This window comes from Parus major, chromosome 3 (assembly GCF_001522545.3).
Source record: "Parus major isolate Abel chromosome 3, Parus_major1.1, whole genome shotgun sequence".
Taxonomy (NCBI): domain Eukaryota; kingdom Metazoa; phylum Chordata; class Aves; order Passeriformes; family Paridae; genus Parus; species Parus major.
This window is the reverse complement of record NC_031770.1, coordinates 16,621,897-16,640,505: the sequence shown is the minus strand read 5'-3', so window position 1 is coordinate 16,640,505 and position 18,609 is coordinate 16,621,897. Positions and strand designations below refer to the sequence as shown.

Genomic DNA, 18,609 nt, shown 5'->3' with positions numbered 1-18,609 from the left:
ATTTGTCCATTACTTAATTACTGGTTCCAGAGCCACAGAGGGTAATTTTCCCAAATACGCTCTAAACATTTATTCCAGAATCCATTGAGAGTAAATGTACAAAATTTAAATGCTGAGACTGGTTTGGTTTAGCACTGGGGGAATGGGGAGGTAGGCAGAGGAGGCATGAACATATTCAAATATTATAGTTAAATCTAATAATTAAAAATTAAACAGATATTTTGGTTTAAAGATTCAGATAGTGCCATCTGCATTAACCTTCTCTGCATCACGTATAAAGGTTTTCACAATTCACAGCCTGGTATTTTTCCCATGTAACAAATTTCTCCCTTTTGAAGTGTTAACATGTTGCTTGGCAATGCCATCCCACCTCGGGGAAGATAACCACCACCCCTTTTTGTCTGGTTGGAAGCCTGATTCTGTTGCACAGGTGTCCCATCCATCAGAAAACAAAGAGAGGCTCTGCAAGCGCACTGACGTCACCGCAGCTCCAGCGAGCCCCAGAATAGCAGCTCAAATACATACTTCATACTCCAGTGCTACAGGAAGCCAGAACCATACCCCCCTGCTAAAGTATAAAATGAACGGGCAGAGATATGTGCCGGGAATACCAATTTAATATATCCTGTACTAAGTGACATTCTGTTTGTTGCATAGCAACAGGAATCTACTGCGGAAAAACAATATGGAACTTTTTTTCTTTTTTTTTTTTTTTTTTTACTTGCCAAGCTACAATTAACCCCAGTCTTCCTGAGAAACAGAACATTACCTTTGTCACCAGTCCACCACAGATGCTATCTCCAGCATTTACTCTGTTCCACGCTAAAATGTGCATTTAAGTGGCTGGAGGGTATGGTGTTGCCAAGAGAAAATTCCCTGCTGCAGTGCATATGGCCAGCACGATTTTTAATTCCACAGTAATGACCAAGAAAAAGTTCTCAGATGCACAAAACTTCCATTCTTAAGCATTAAATGCTTTAGTCATTTTACAGTATTTCTGTCATACTATGCAAAAAAAAAAAAAAAATAATTAAGGTACTCAAATTCTGAAAGAAAAGCCTATGACTTGATTTCTAAATGCTTTTGCTTTGTTTTGTTTGGCAGATTGGTTTTGTCTCACAAAATATTAAAAATGACCAAACTACCCAAACTACTTTGAATTTAAAATCAATTTATCTTCAGATTTCACAACAATGTATGTACACCTAAACTCTGCCTCTTCATGGGAAAGTTTTCTGTAAAACAGTATGAGCTGCGTAAGATTTCTCCATGTTCCCAAAAGAACAAGAAAATGGCAATCACTCAAGTGGCTGGGAAATTGTTACATTGATACATCATTAATTATATAAAAATACGCGCCAGTAAATTGGAGAGAATCCACTCTCAGGTGTTTAGTTGTTTCTTTGCTTGTTCTTGCTTAAACACCCTCCCCACTCCCAGACAAGACCAGGGTAAGCTCTCTGAGAGTTACAACCAAAATACCTGATGTGTGGGCTTTGGGGTGAGTCTTCTCACCCTACACCCCCCACCCCCCCAAGCACCAACATACTCAGGGCCCTGGAGGTTAGTTCAACCCAGGAGGTAAAAATGTGAGATTTCAAATATATGGATTTAAAATCTGCTGAATTCTGAGACTGGTACTACACAAATCACCAAACCCGCAAGCATTCCTCACAGTTACATGAACAGTCTTTATATCAAGGTTTTCTTTTTATTGTTGGGGCATGAAGCACTGCCAGAGGAGAGGTTGCTTGCTTTGCATCCATCTGCCCTAAGAAAAAGAGGCATGGAAATTCAATGCAAGATATCCAGGGTACACAGAATTGTCTTAACAGTACACTCCTCTATCCTGTGGTAACTGGGGATCTCTACAGGGAAAAAATAAAATCCTACTATTAAGTATTATTAAGCATTAGTCATGTCTAAAGATGCAACCCTTGCAATGCAATCCACTTCTATCTGCATCTTACAGATTTACTATACAGAAGTCACACTAGTGACCAAGACCATCGCTTGACATGAGATGGGCTCTAAAAAACGCATTGCAAGCATCCTTTTCCCCCAGTTATTTCCAGTAGTCAGATGCTTCAAAGGAAAATAGATCTTCATGTTTCACATGGAAACAGTAACATTTGAAAAGTATTTTCACAGGTTTACTTTCTGACATTGCATTGCAGAGAACAATCTCCACTTCCTTTATGCAGACATCATCTTTGCAGAGTAATACAAAAACAAATTGCAATTTAAATAGATCCTACAGCTGCTAACCTGTTTTCAAACACCCAATTCCTTAATCTCTGAGATAAGAATTTCACCAAATATTGCTGTGAGGTCAGACATCAAAACTATGAGCTTCCTATAAAAAAACAAACCACACAGTAAATTTACCTGTTCCTGCAATGTACCTGCAACAATCCACAGAGTACAAAATTTCCACTTGGTGTCTCCAAAGAATTGAGCAACTTTCTGAGGAACTCAGCCCTTGGATGTGTGAAATTGCCCGTGCCCTGTTCCCCACCACTGCAGCAGGTGATCTAATAAAAGATACTGCTTCTCTTTCTAAAACCTTTGTCATGTTTATAAGCTTAGAGCAACACAGCTACAGCTACAGTATTCATAACCTGCAAGGCAACCTTTCTGTTTGTCTTACTGCCAGCCATTTGTGGATTTAGCTATTGTTGGAAACAGTGACAATTACAGGAACACAGACCTGTTCTATCAGTGAATAAGAAAGGTACACAAAATCAAAGGAATACCCTGTGGTTTCAAAGTCACCTTTATAGTATGCCAAAGAAGAAGCCTGAAACCACCCTATTCCTCCAAACTTTATGAACAGACTACTCAAAGAGACTGCCAGAATACAACATCAAGTACCTGAGAGCAGCAGTCCAGATTTCTTCACCTCACAGCTTAGATACAAGGTCAGATGTAAAATGCAACAGTAATCATTCTGAGGATAATCCATATATGATGCAGTTAACACAGCTGATGGCCAAACTAAAGGCTACTGGACTCATCACACCACACTGTGGAAACTAGAATGGTACCACTGCAATCCTTCAGACTGCCGCATGAAATCTTTAAGATGCAAAATCTATTTGACTGACTTCTTTTATGTGTTAACTGCTTTGGTCTTCTTCCTCAATCTCAAAGTAAAAAAATTTATCCAAAAGCTACTACTGCACTTCCATTCAGTAGCTAAAAACCCAAGGAAACCACTGAAATGGTACAAAACCTCATTCTCAATTACTCTCCAAAACATGTAACACTAAAGAAGCAGCTGAGCTACTGGATTCAACTTGTGCTTAAGTTCAAACACTTATTACTCAAGTAAGCTCTAATCATTCATCTCATCTTCCTACTCATGAGTAGACACAGGTTCCCTGCTAGCTTTCCAAAATGGACCTCTCTCCTCAGCCTTCTCCTGGTCAGAACAGCAATGAACTGGAAAGGTCTTTCATGTCTTCCCTCAGACAGTAAGCTCTAATTAAGGGGAAAAAAGCACTGACTACCAGAGACAGATCTACTGTCTCCAGATTCAGCTTCAGACCACATGGTTCATACCTGACTAGGAAAGCAGTCCTGTGTTACAAATACGTTTATTTCACATACATACATCAGACACTTCCTGCACCATCCTCCTGTTCTGCTCACACTAATGTGATTCAACTAAGTAGATCAGTGTATAACAATACATTAAAATATAATCTCTGACTATATTCAGAGATTTCTATTGAAGCAGAAGTATTCTGAACTAGGAAAAAAAGCACTTCTAAACCTAATCTTAAAAATAATACATCAGTATTTCTGCTGGAGTAGTACATAACCAAAACGTACTTGTTCTTAAGTAGTATGTTCATATACAAACGTGAAACTTCAATACTGATCGTTTAACTAGTGCTGTCATTCACTATTTTGATTCATTATCTCTGACAAAATTAGGCTCATATGGATTATGTTTCACTGTTTGGTCAGTCTGGCCACACCATCTATTTCAAACAATAGGTAACTATGTTTATTCTGAAGTTGTGAAGTCCATTTACCATCCACAGAAGCCAATTGCAGATTTCTAAAAACAGGCTTTGCAAATGTGTTCGAGAATCCAAGTTTTCTAGGAAAGCTTCACTGTGTCCAGTTTTAAATACAAATCCAGCAAGTTGTTTTTTTTAAAATCTGTTTTATTAAACTTAGCCTGGGCACTCTTAAATAACAGCATTGTTTAATGGACTAAGGCTTGCCAAAAGGATCATACACTTTCCTCAAATATCAACAAGTGTCCAACACAGGAGATATAATAAAAGGTGTACACATCACTATGCACTGCTTATAGAAGATTCCAAGCTTTTAAAAGAAGGCAAAGGGCAATGAGATTTTTATAGAACAGGAAAATACAGGGAGAAAACAAGTTTTCAAAACAAGTACCAATGTGTAGTGTTCATTGTAACACATTATTGACATGAACAACATACACTAGCTAGAAAAGGAAAATTCTTGCTCGCCTGGAGCTGGAAGCTTGGAACCTGAAAAAATACACATATTCAACATAAGTTATTTGAAGAACTAGTGTTTTTAGGCAGCAATACTACCAGGTTCAATGCCCAGATTTACTCAGAGAATATGCTTAAGTCACATTGGCAAAGCCAACGAGAAAGCTGAAAGGAACCTAGAACTACCAACCACCTCTTTCCACCAATGCCAGTAAAAATACCACTAGTGCAGCAGTATTGAAAGGTTTGTTGGGAATACATGAACTACAACAGAATCTTAAATCACCTTTCCACTTAGTATTTCCATTTTCAATCCCATATGACAGGGAAAAAATGCAACTTCAATGGAAATCTCCACAAAATATAAACTTCTAGGAGACATGACCACAAATGAAGATATACTGGTCTACACAACTGAAATAGAAAAGTGTTCACCAGGAGCCAGATGGGACCACAATAAAACACTATCTTAACTACATGCCTTTGCAACTTTGCAACTACTATGCCCTTGAAAGCTCTCCAGTTTAAAAGCTGCTTTCACTGTATAGTAACCAGTAATAAATTGACAGCTGTCAATGGCCTAAAAAAAATTTTAGACATTAAAATACATTTTATGAAATTTAAGGACATATATAGAAACTGATTTCCTCTAAAAATAAAATTTAAATATTTCTTTACTTGCTAGAAAACTGCAACTAATGTATAATACAGGTTTTAGCTACACCAGTGATTACTCTTGCTCTTTTATCATTCTGCTTAATTCCAGGCTTTAAAAGCTCTTCTGTTTTGAACTAGGTGGCAAGTATACTAGAGCAAATGACAACCTTGCCTCACCTTCTGTATGGAATTTGCAGTAAGTATAGATTACTTTGTAATCCAGTTCAGGAAACAAATTTCAAATTTGTGAATTTCAAACAATTTCAAACAAAATCCTTCCAACTGCATTTGTGTTGCAAACTAGAAGTTTACAGTTATTTCTGGCAGCTCACCAGTCCAGCAAAGTAGCGTTTTCGTATCACCCTCTGGAGTAAAATCAGTTTCCACCTCTTTCTCCCATACTTCACCTGGTGTCAGCACCTTTCTTTACCATCATTTAAAAAAACAAAAAAGAAAAAGCCCACAACACCAACCCACAGACTTTGCAAAGAAGCAGACCAATTTTGAACCAAACTGAAAGCATTTTTACTATTCTTCTTCTACATAAAACAGCATTGCCTGGGGAATTTTCAATATGTGAAACTAAGAGCAAAATTTTATTTTTTTCACGGAATATTGACAGTGGTTTTTTTTTTTAATGAGCCTTGCCTAAAGATTACTCACAGAGACAAGAGAGTTGTACTTCAATTCCTCACATTAACTTGTGCATCGAGTCCCAAAACATGTGCTTATTACAAGCAGCTCAACTGGAAAGACTAATCTGAAGCGGATTGACACATCATCTCACATCCCACTGAAGAGTCCCATTTTCTCCGCCAGGCTGTCACCAGCATTTGGGCAGGAGACCCAGAAAGATGTCACATCACCTCCCCAGCAGCAGTTCCATAAGCCTCCCATACGTGCCTTCAGAACCATAACATTAGGAGCAGCACACACCACCACATAGCACCATCAGAGGCTGGTAAGCACAACATCCACATTCTCTTCTGGAACATTTTTAACATTAGTCATGAAATAGCTAGAGTGAAGGAGACTTGTAATACATAAGAGCAGGGGAGAGGTTTAGCAATTAGGAGAACAATTTATTAGGAGTATTTAAAGTAAAATTCAACGTTTTCCTCTACAACCAGTATTGGTAGGGAGTATTTTCAAATCCGATTCAATTACTTAGATATACGTTTTTTTTCTCATGTTAGAAAATTTCAAAGTTAAAATAAGGTGGTGCAGCTGCTTCTAAAAGGGGGAAAAGCTTAATTTTTATTATTCAACGAAAAAAGCTCCATACAAGCCATGTTCTTTTCCAGGTTTGTGAGAACCCATGGGAAGTTAGGGCGGGAGAGGCACAGCAGGGACACAAGAGTGGCTCCTCACCTGGCAGGTTTAAATACAGGCAGATACAAATGCAGCTTCATTCCCACATTAATCCCAAGGGAGATTCTAACAGTCCAAGAACATTAAGTAGTTGTACTGAATTCCCAAGGACTGTCAGGGCAAGGTGGGGTGGCAGAGTGAGGTAGGCACCAACAAATATCACAGCTGATAGTTCAGAAAGGCTGATGTGACTTCAGTCTTGGCTACATTTAATTTGTGCTACTACTAGAAGTCAAATTTTTTTGAATCAAACACAAAAAACACGTATCTTCTGCTCTTTCTCACCACTACAGCACTCTTAAAACCTAAACATGCCTGGATGTTTGAAGAGCTGGCACATGTATTTCTCCACTGGTGAGTGGAAGCAGGCATGAACTGTCAAAAGCAATTCTAGATGAAAGGTCAAAGCAAAGAAGGGAATAATATCTGTTTCACAAAATACATTTGCTCTCTCTAGTAACAAAAGCAAATGACTCTATCCAGTGGTTCAATAACCTACTTCTATAATAGTTCCACATGAGCTGCCCTGGCATGGCAAGAAGCAGCCCTCATTACAAAGTATTTCCAATCACATGCCTAAGGCAGCGCCGAGAGACGTCACTTAGGGCAAAGCATCCACTGAAACAGGTGCTGGGAGAAAAATGTTTCTGCTTTTTATGGAAGTGGAGAAAAAAGGCTCTTAGGCTATAGGGGCCCGAAGCAGGATGCCAACTAACTCGCTCTTGTTTTCTGACCTCCAACAGCAAACATGAAACCCTGAATCAGAGTCAAGAAAAAACTTGTACATGCCCTTCCAGAGAGCATTCCTGAATTATACACACTCCCAGACTGTTTCTAATTTTTAGAGGCTGACAACATAATTGCTAAGATGGTCATAAATAGCTTTGTCTAAAAAAACTGTATTCTCATTGCTGCACTCTCCATTCACATGGTAATTTTTTTAAGATTTATACTTTAACAATCAAAATAATTCACTAAACTATCCAGAGGCCTTGAGGGCAAAACAGCTGTCATATCCCATATCAGGTGGGCAGAAACAGCCTGTCCAAAAATTACTTGCAACTGTCACAAATAAAGTGCAAGCTAAAGACCACACTTCTATCAGACAGATGACTCAGTCCATCTGTTAGTTTACTTAAGAACAAGGAAAGTAACCTGAATTCTTGTAACCACCTGAAAAAAAAAAACCTGCCAATTTTTCTCTTGAGATACAAGCAATTTTAGGAGCTGTATTGCTTGCAGTTATGCATATCCAGTCTAATTTAACTGCGTGCTTGCACTTCCAACATTTTGTCAAATATTTCTCAACTAAATTAAGCTTCCTATTTCAAATACACCATTCAGGCAAGTATTAAAACTAAAGGCACAATTCCAAAGAGTTACCTTATGTATCCAACAATAACTTAATGTCACCATCAAATTTATGGCCTTGCTGCTGTGCTATTTCACCACCTTAAGTAACTGCAGTTATTGCAGCAAACTGAACTGTACTATTGTCACTAATAATGCTCTTGTATACCCACCTTCCTGGAAACCCCAGGAAATGCGTGTGGGTTCCTTCAAGAATTCCTAGTCCTAATGAAGGTACATGCTTTGTTACTTCTGCTGTGGGCTTTCACTCAGTAAACAGTGAGTATGGTATTAGCTTTCTTAGCACAACACTTAAAAATATAATGAAGGCTTACCAATCCAGGCTTAAAATATGCTGACTTTTAAATAATAACATGAATTGCATTCTGTAGCAACATATTTGAGCAGAAATGCTGCTGATTGTAAATAAATAGAAATTTCAGTGTGGCTTAGAAACCACAAATTTAGCTACTGTTTAAGCTTAAAAACACAAGTGAGAATATAACATGACTTTTCAGAAAAGGCAAAATCTATAATAATTTAGCTGTTTGCCCTATCTAAACATGGAATAAAATTCACATGTATATGAAATTCATAGTAGCCCATCATAAACACAAATTATTATACTGGGCTCTGGAAATACTCAAATTTCTTAAAAATACTGTTTCTTTCTCAGTTCTTGGGAACTTGGGTAATGAAACACAACTAAGCAGTCTGCTTTCTGACCAGCACGCTAATGAAAAACAATTCTTTCCCACACAAAGAAATGGATGTAGTAATCCCAAGGGAAGGCTGTACAGTTTGATTTTTAAAAAGTCAGTATCTTGTAAAGTTCATTTATTTTTACTGCAGTTAACACTCAATATGAGCCTGATATGAAAGAAAAAAGAGGGCAATTCAGTTAACCTTCACTGTAGAATCCCAGCTCTAGCAGCAGAGTTGTGTTTACCAGCTTCCGTAATACAGACTTCAACATATGCTACAATAAAAGTCTGTTCACACACGTTCTTCTTGTACAAATACGATGGGAAGTCATGCTATTACTAGAACAGGGACACCAAACTCTGCTGTTACCTACATCTTCACCACCTCTTCCCCCCACCACATTCCAGTCAGCTGGTGAATGGAAACCTCACTGAATATGCCCATCCCTGGATACCTATTATATTATAAGTGCTTTCAGGAAACATTATTAGGGGCAGCATTTCTGTCAGCTAACCAGAGTACAAAGAGAGCAACAGGTGTTCATGGGAATCAGCTGTTTACCTAGGGCAGGAGACACAGATACACACAGCCCTATTCAAGCTGGCTCCTGAACCAAGTAACTTCATACTTAGGCTAGACCATTTAACTGGGATATTTAATATTCAGAGTTTCTCTGCAACCTAAAACCCCTAACAGATGTTATTCAAATAGCATATCATTTCAATTTGAATACAAAGCAGACTTCTGCAAGAATTAATTCTTGTGTAGTGGTGGTGTTTGTGTCTTACAGAATTGCTGATTGTTTTAACATTCAAAGATGCTCTTCACAATGATGTTTAGTATTATTTGACAGAAGGAAAACCAGTTTGCTCTTTGGTAACTGGCCAGCTAATCACACAGACAAGACTCAAGATCTTAACACAAAATCATCAGAATTAGTTCAGGCTCATGATGCCTGAAGAATAGCCAATGCTTCAGGAAAAAAAACAGCTTACAGGAAAAAAGTGAGGATGCTTTTGCCCCACCCCCCACAGTCTCAATTCATCTATTTAGTTTTTTATTCTTTGGAGCACCAACTGCATACTTACCTGCCCAACAGCAGTGGCAAATTGCAGTTTACTCATTCCACGAGCCCATCAATATTGTGCCAAAAGTATATTTTTAGTATAAACGGCTAAGACTTTACAGAACCTGGAACAGAGGAGCTGTATATGAAAAGCTGGCCGCTTGTCCCATCTATCCTGTCACTCCTCACCCATCAGACCTTGCCTTGACCAGCAAATGCACATTAAAAGTCATTGCCTGAACAAAATACAGCATGAAGATATTGTTTAAACATGTTTCAGAAATATACCATCAACCATAGTCTAAACAAGTCCAAAGAGAGAGCGTGCAGTGAAAGCTTGCCATTGTACTGGAGTCGGACCAATTAAACAAAACTGAGTAAATTTAATAGTGCCTCTATAGAGAGAAAATACTTCTTTAACCACATCATTTTTTTAGCCTGTGTAGTTTAATTGGTACAGCTTGTTTCTTTTTTTTCCAGAGGGTTGGAACCAAGTGTTCTGACAGCCAGTTTCCTTTGAAACACCGCATGACCGCTCACCAGAGTGACCCTCCAAATCACAACTGCGTGTCCCCCTTACCAGCTTGATGCTCTGCAGGCACGAGCAGGTAGCAAGCTCCAAGGCCAGTAACATATTCATTTACCTACATTTACTCACTGCTGCAAGTCAACTAATCAAACATCTAAATAAGCGACCTAAGGGTAGGTTCAACCTAGACACCTTCCTGTCGTGCTGGTTAAGAGAAATACTTGTGCTCCCTCCAAGCTGGCACAAGTCCTAGCACACATACAGTTACATCAGTGAACAGTGAGCAGTCCTGCTGCCATAGCTCACTTCACTCGGCATCACCCGCACAATTCCAGCACTTTTTGCCAGCACGAAACCCAAACTTACGCGGGGCTTCCCAAGGTATTTATGCCAAGTCTTGCTCGGTTAGCAGCGTTCATTGTGCTAAAGGCTGTCAAGATAATTAAAAAGAACACCTCTGCTTAAAAGATCTGGATACTAAATGTAGGTTTTCCAAGCAGTAACTTTTCATTTGCAGGGTATCTGACTTCTACGTGAGCAACATGAATAACTGAAAATAAATTATCACAAGACAAAACAAAGCTTAAAATAACGTAGGACATAAATACCTAGAGTTAACAAAGAAAACTAGAGGGAAATACAGGAACACAATTCTAAACAAAACAGCAGGGAGATTGTTCCCATGCTTCCCACTGCAATGCTATTCTTTCCATTGAAGGTGCACTGAAAGAGGGAACCTTCATAGTACAAAAAATTTTATTAGGATTTCCCTGCAATTTACAGGGAATTCTAATGGTTCATCAGTTTTATGCAGCAGAGGAATTTGCCGACTTTGATCACGCAAATCTTGCCGGACCTCTACTCCAAAGGACCTCACGACTTACAGTCGTGTCTTTAAGACAAAGAAGGTTCATATCCAACTGCAAGGCAGACAATAACTTCCAGGCGAAAAAAAAAAGGAAGGCATGAGTAACTGGTTTCCCCAGCTGTCTGAGTGAGGGGCAGGCCTGCAGGGAGCACGGCGTCCCCGAGCAGCCAGACCAGCGCCCGGCCACCGAGCCGCATTTCTCACCGGGTCCTGCACCAATCCAGAAAGGAGATTATGGAAACAGAACAGGCGCTAAAAGCGAGCTGGGGGGAGGATGGCGGGGGGAAGGGGGGGACGGGCCGGGGAGGCAGAAAATCGCCTTCAAATGAATGAGCCGGCGGGGAGCGGGAGTTCCCGGCGGGAAGGCAGCAGGCACCCACCTCCCTCCCTGCCGCCCCCAGCCGCGGCCACCTCTGTGTTTACATCCCAAACCTCCAAACGCGACACTTTCTCGGCTGCTGAGAGGGGGATCCCCCCTCCCTCCTTCCCCCCCGGCGCCTCTTTATTGATTACCGAGGGAAAAGCCCAGCTGCTGCTGCAATGCAACACGCGCAGGGTAAGGCGGAGGGGAAGGGGGGGGAAAAAAATCACCACCGGCAGAGAAAGAAAGGAGACGGGCAACCGGGGCTCACGCCGTGCCCGGCCCGGGGGAGGCGCCGGAGCGGAGCCGCCCCCCGCCCCGGCCCGGGCCCCGCCGCCGCCTCCCGATCGCAACTTCGTCGCCGCCGCGGGGGGACGGGGACGGGGACGGCGGGCCGCCCTTCCCCCGCCGCCACTAACAATGGGCCCTTCCCCCACCGCGGGGCTCCCCTCGGCCCGGCCCCCTCCCCCGCCGCCGGCCGATCCCCCCAGCTCCCATTGCCGTTCCCGGCTGTGCGCCGCCCGAGCCGGGGGGCGCGGAGCATCGCCCCCCACCCCGCGCCCGCCGCCCGCTCCGGAGCCGGCCGCTCACCTCATGGTGCTGCCCGCGGTCGGGGAGCCGCTCCCGCTGCCTCGCTCGCTGCGCTGTCTCCCCCGCCCCGCTCCGCTGCTCGCCGCGTCTCCGCAGAGCGAGACCCCCGGAGAGCGAGACCCCCGCCCGGCAGCGCCGCCCGCCCGCCCGCTCCGCCGCTCCCTCCGCCGCCGGGCCGGGCCAGACCACCGCGGGGAGCCGGGGGTGGGAGGGGACGGGAGAGGTGGGGGAAAGGGGCGGGGAGGAGCGAACCACCGCGCGGGAAGGGCGGGGGGAAAGGAGGAGGAGGAGGAGGAGGAGAACGAGCGGGCGGCGGGGGGAGCGCGGGGGCGGCCGGAGACACCGGCGGGGCCGCGGGAGCGGCGGCGGGCGGGGGGCGCGGGAGCGGCGGGCGGGAGGAGGAAGGAGGGAGGAAGGGGCGGGCGGCGGAGGCCGCGCCCACCGCCGCGCCGTGCCCGGGCGGCTCGCTGGGGCTCGGCGGCCCCGGCGCGGGGTGGCGGGGGTGGAGGGACGGGGCGGCCGCAGGTGAGGCGGCGGCTCCTCGGGAGAACCGCCCGCCCGCGGCTGCGTCTCCCCCGGCGGCCTCGGGAGTCGCCCCGGAGCGGACGGGCGGGATGTGCTCCCGGGGATCCGCGTCCCGGCCGGCGGAGCCCGACGCCTCCCGGCGTGTGAACACCTCCACCCATCCGCAGACCCTTCCCCACCCGGCCCGACGCCGTCTGCACCGGGCTCTACCCGGCCGGGAATCCTCGCCCGGTGCAGCGGCGCCGGTGCGGGGGGGAACGCGCAGCCCCCGAGCCCCCCTGCCCGAGCTCGGCAGGTACCGACAGGCGACAGCACTGCGGGCAGTGGCCCCTCCGTGCCCCCGGAAGCCAGTGGCCTAAGCCTTTTGCAGGAATACAGGAATGTTATTTCTGCATCCTTCGGTAGCCCTGCGCCGTCCTAAATGCAGATTTACGTTCTGCTTTCGGTACCCGCAGCGGACCCAGCACACCGTACAAGTAACTTCAACCCAGCTCGTGTTCAGCTCCCTTCTGTCAGCTAACAAGTTATCTTTCGTTCTCTTTCGTCTCGGTTAAAAGAAGTGATGAGCAAGTGTCTTAGCAGTTCCCAGTGCCGTTAAGCCATCTTGGTGCTTTTGCACCTCCAATTTCATTTTTCCCTAATGAATACCAGTGTTTTCTAGGGTCTAGGAGTAAAAATATACATGAGAAGCAAATGTGTAAGAAGCATCTTCTTTATAAGTGTCTAGACTTTTAGATATAAAAAGTGAAGAATTTTAAAAATATGTATTTCTGATGTAGGTTCCACACATTTGAGGGGTTCATTTGACCATGAACCTCAGCTATTTGACACCACCTCCTCCTTGATCAGTGAGGCAGAGTCACTCACTGCCAATTAAAAGTGTCAGTAGCACAGCGAGAGATGAACTAATCAATGAAAAAAAAATGGCCAGTTGTTAGAAAACACTAACTCGGGAACAAGGACAGGCTCTGAAACTGAAGCTAATGAAGATTAGTTTAGTAAGAAAACATGTTTTTACTGGCATAGGGATGATGTCAATGAAATTGTTGCAGTAGAGGTGAATCACAAAATGCAGATGAGTAATCAGAAGAAAAGCGACATCGTGATCTTAAAAATTGTGTACCTTTGTCAACAATGTAAAGACAGTCTGAAAAAGGCACACAATTGCACCTGGTAAATAAAATTGCTTTCAGCAAATGCTGAGGACTCTAATGACTAGCACTGGACCTCAATTCTCAAGGCATAATGAATTTTCTAAGATGTGGGCTTCCTGTCACCAGAACATCCTCCAAATAAAAGGTTTGGAAAGAAAGCCATTCTGGCAGTGAAAAGTCTCTTGAAGGCAGCCAAGCAGAACTGTTAAAATCTGTATCTAAATATCTCTGTATCTATATAGATACATCTAAGCTATATGTCTAATGGGCTTCAGCAGGTCCATCAGTAGAAGGAATGACAGAGACAGTCAGAACAAGGAGGATTTTGTTCAAATATACCAGTTGTTCTATAACAGAAAAAATCAGGATCATAATGTGACTGTCCTGATGCAACTGCCTGGTCTTATTAGTCAAACCTAAAAGAATTCTGACTGTGACAGGTATAGAAAACACTGAAAGTATGCCTGGGTTCCAGGTCTGCCTGAGAGGGAATGAAAATAGCCAGAAGCTGTTACTCCTGCAAAATAACTATTATCGCTATTTGTGTTATATTACTTGGTGTTCTTAGCCAAATCAGATACGGTCATAGCTGGATTTCTCAAGACCTACTCAGTGGTACAATATAATTTGTAAGAATGCCAGAAGAATCATTTTGCATGCTGGCATCGCAGATGTCACCAAGTGCAAAGTCATTTTGGACGCTAGCTTAGTCAAAAATCCCATTGAATTAATCTGTAACAAAATACTAAATCTGCAGTAACTCATATTAGCAACTACATGAGAAGGAGGCGAGCCAAAATTATATAGGGCAGAAATCAAATTATAAACATTGAATGCCTCTTTCTTTCCAGGTCAGTTTAGTGGGGTTATTGTCAAGAAATTAAAGTAGTCTAGTAGAAGAATGAGTTAGTGTTGTGTATATGTTTATGGCACTGAATTATGCATAGAGAAATCTGCCCACTCTCATAGCGGACTGCGTGCTCCCAAGCTGTAATAACTCAGTGTGTCCTGTGTCCAAATCACTTGGTGCAATTCTGCTGTCACCTTTCTCACTGACAGGATCCTCCAGCAGCACAGCATGGGTGTCAATGCCCTCTGCATCCTCTCCCACTGCTCTCCCTTCTTCTGGCAACGACAAAACCAATGTAGCAGAAAGCCTTCTTAGCTGGTGGTGTCACACTAATAACCTGAGGCCCATGACAACCTACGAGGCAGACACATAATGGTTCTTCTAATCAGTGTTCAAGGATTGTGTTCATGTCCTTCTTCCCCTGGATCCAAGCAGCTCAGAACACCCCAAGACCACTTTGGATTCTTCCCTCTTGCATTTTTTGCTGCTCAGCTGCAACTGAGGACTGGAATTCAGATGCTTCCAAAAGCTAAGCCAGCTCAGGTTGAGCAGTATGGTGTGCCTCCTCTCCAAACAGCCTGACTAATGAAGGCTTCTGAATGCTACAGAAATGGCTCACCCAGGCATAAACCAGAAGAAAATGTGTTCCAATTTCATATCAGCCAAATGCAAGGGGCTTGGCAAGCTACTCCCAAGTAAACCCAGCAGATCCCATCGCATCTCATCAATGTGGATCAACCTTGACACAGGGTCATGAGGAGGATGCATGATGTTCTAATGTTCTGGAGATATTCAGGGAATCTAAGAGCTTCAAAAAGCAGAGTAATCCTTTCTCTCACAGTGAAATTTCCCCCATCTTCTCTGAAATAATCTCCCACTTTCCAGTCTTTGTTTCTTTAGAAAGGAAAAAGTAGCTGAGATCTTAATACGTCTTACAAAAGTCAGTGTCCTAGGACAGCAGCTCATATGCAAGATTACTTTGGCCTTCTTCGGCGACTGTAAATAACATAATGCAGGATACAGTCAAAGAAGTTTCTGGAGCAGGGGAAAGTGTTATGTTGGTTTTTTTTTCTGGTGGTTTTGGCTTTTTGAGGGTTGTTGTTCTTTTCACTTAATACATCCAGAATTTGGTTTTTGAGTATGTAAGAAAAGATATTTTATTTCACTTGTTTGGATTATTTTCTATAGAGCTAGTATAGAAAGAAAACACAATTTGCTATATAATAGAAGTGAGAGAGTTGCAACAACAAAGCATGAGCTTTATCCCCAGAGATAGTGAAGGGCTTTCCAAAAATGGTGGACTAAAAGAAAATAATTCTGACAGTGTGCTTCTGGTATCATTGAAGGTTATCAAAACAGAAGTGAATTAAGTAATTGAACACATTATCCTCATCAGTGATTATGTTAATCTAATTTATAAATACATCTTTTGCTCTGGATCCGACACAGAGCTGACACCTGAACCAATTCTGTGAGGTCATGGTTAGTTGAACAAAATGAAGATCCAGCTATTATATAGATAGTTAAAGTATAGTGGCTAGTATAATTCTTCCTGTCCTCTTCTTGCTTTCCCTCAACTCCAAGTCATTTTCAATTTCAGGTTGCCATGAGTCAGCCGACTGCTGAAGTGTTGCATAGCAGACCATTAAAGGAAATGCTTTCAACTAAAAACTCCTTGGTTTTATTTTATTTATGAAATTACACAGTTTTTCCTAACTGCTTTCTGGAGAAGGGGAAGTAAATGAACTCTAAAATTCTCTAGGAATGCTAAAATAAACAGTTATTGGCATGATTCAGCAGATAACAACAACAATAGCCAAGAAGGTCTTTTCTTAAAGGAATAGTATTTTTATTCTCTTGTAAAAAAGGCAAACAACATCACTAGCAAAGGAAGCAAATCTTTTGCTATCAAACACAGTCCTTTGACTCCAAAAGGTGAAACTTGATCTTCCTAGCAGCATACCCTGCTCCTTGTTATACAAGTAAGCAACTCCTAGATCTTCCATCAGGCACCTCCAAAGAAGAATGAAAAGAGCAGCTGAAGCTTTCCATTGTGCTACTTTCCACCAAGGTTCCTAGAAGTGCCCCCCACACTGTCAAATAGCATCAGCACATCAAACCATGAGCTTTCTGTAGATGTGAGCTGGGAATATGGTATGTGTCTTTCAGGCTGTTCCCAGTAGACTCAAATATTTAAATGAAAATTCCTTGTATAAAAAGAGATTGTTTTTTCCCCCCTAGGTTTACCATGAAGAGAATTTGTATTGTGCTGCAGGCTATTCAGTGAGGGTTGAAGTCTCTTTTTGTGTAAGTAGTCTATCAAGTGTAAATCATTGTGTTGTGTACTTAGTGTAAAAATGCTTTTCTGGCACTCAGATAAACTATGATTGTTGTTTTGACCCTTGTCTTTCATTCACCTCCACTCAGCTGCTGACTTCTGTGGTTTCTGCGATGAAATGTTGTTTTAGGACCAGTGCAATTGACCAATCTCATCTCTTCCTTTCCATCTAATTTTATACTCTTATCCTCTAATAGTCTTATTTGCCACCACTCTGCATTCTTCTTATGCATTACCAATAAAATGTATTCATTATGTCCTTCTCTCTCCCTTGCTAATGTCTTAGAACAAATTGTACTCTGCTGCTTTATCTTTTGCTGGAGCAAAGTCCAGGCACAAAGCTGGCCCTGGATTTGGTTAAGATTGTTTTGAGCCATCTTTTCTTACAACTCTAGATGAGTTATTCTCTGAGGTCTTTAATCACAGCCAAAGATTTGGGCCATTATTAATTAGTTATTATTAATAATTGTTAAGTGCCTACAGTGCTCTGGTAGCTTAAAAAAGGGCAGGCTTTTTGCCTAGGAGAGCTATATATGGCATGTCTACGCTGCAGTCTCCCATGTTTAAGCCAGCTTTCAAATACTCAGGTATACACTCAGGTATTATCTGGTGCTCAGTGCACTCTACCTAAAAGGTCACTGAGCTCTGCAAGCAGCTTCTACAACCCCAGCAGAGGTTTGATTTCACCAGAGCACATTCACTGCACTGTACCCCTTCATTCTGCCAGAGATTAGGCAGGCAGATGCCAAAGGAAATGGTGTAGCCTTTCAGTTGGAAGTCTGTACTGAATTTCACCAACTTAATGCTACCTTGCACTACCCTGGGGTTATTTCACTCAGACTCTGTTGCAAATATGTTCTGTATTTTGTCCATCTTTCTCCTTTCTCCTCCCTTCTATTTTAGATGAATGACAACACACTTACTATTGCTGGTAAGTTTTCATTCACTACAAAGTTGGAATAACTTACGATGGAAGTACTGTCCCAGTTATAGATGAATGACAACACTTTTACTATAGCTGGTTACTTTCCATTGACTGCAAAGTGGGAATAACTTGCAGTAAAAATAATGTCCCGATTATAGATGAATTACAACACTTTTGCTATTGTGAGTGAGCACCTGTGGATTGCAAAGCTGTTAGTAACCTACAATACAAATACTGTTCCAAGAAAGGTTGCAGCTTAGTCAGATGATAACCTTTTTCGTCCTTTTCCAGCAGTGCAGATTCTGCTTTCTGGCAATAGCTATAGCCAGTTCCATAATTTGGATTTCAAATTTAGTAAGTGATAAATCATGCATGAGACCCAAAATATACAAAGCAGCAGTTGCAAAAATATTCTTCCTCAGTATTTTAGAAAGAACATCACAATTTTTTTTTTTTTGCCAAAAGAATTAATGTTTCTATAAAAAAACATGTGAAGAAATAAGCTCTTAAGAGATTACAACACTAACACATGCCATTATTATTACTATAACTAGTTAGAAACTATTTCAGAATGTAGGTATACTCTTTAAAATCAATGAAAAGGAATTCATTTTCTGGCCCTAAGTCATGTTTCCAGATCTAGGGATCTGTATCTTAACCATAATCACTCTCTCTGCTGAGTATTTATTTATTCTTCACTTCCTCTGTTAGTTCAGCTCCCATGTGTCACAAATACAACCACATAAACAGTGATGGATTTTCTCCAGCTCCTTCCACCCTCAGATGGCAGAGAACCACCTCATACCCTATTTCCTGTGTTACACTGATGGTT

At 42.3% G+C, this 18,609-nt stretch overlaps 1 protein-coding gene across 12 annotated transcripts in view; it reads right to left on the bottom strand.

The window, feature by feature from the left end:
* The window catches only part of ENAH (ENAH actin regulator), a 123,919-nt gene that overhangs the window by 77,732 nt on the left and 27,578 nt on the right, over positions 1–18,609 (bottom strand). For 10 of the 12 annotated variants that reach the window (XM_015621982.2, XM_015621987.2, XM_033513275.1 and 7 more), the window contains exon 1: positions 11,986–12,123. The exons of the other annotated variants lie outside the window; for them this stretch is intronic. In XM_015621982.2, coding sequence (XP_015477468.1) covers positions 11,986–11,990 — 5 coding nt within the window. In that variant the 5' untranslated portion in view covers positions 11,991–12,123. Of the gene's footprint in view, positions 1–11,985; positions 12,124–18,609 lie in introns of those variants that run through there. 12 annotated transcript variants of the gene reach the window in all.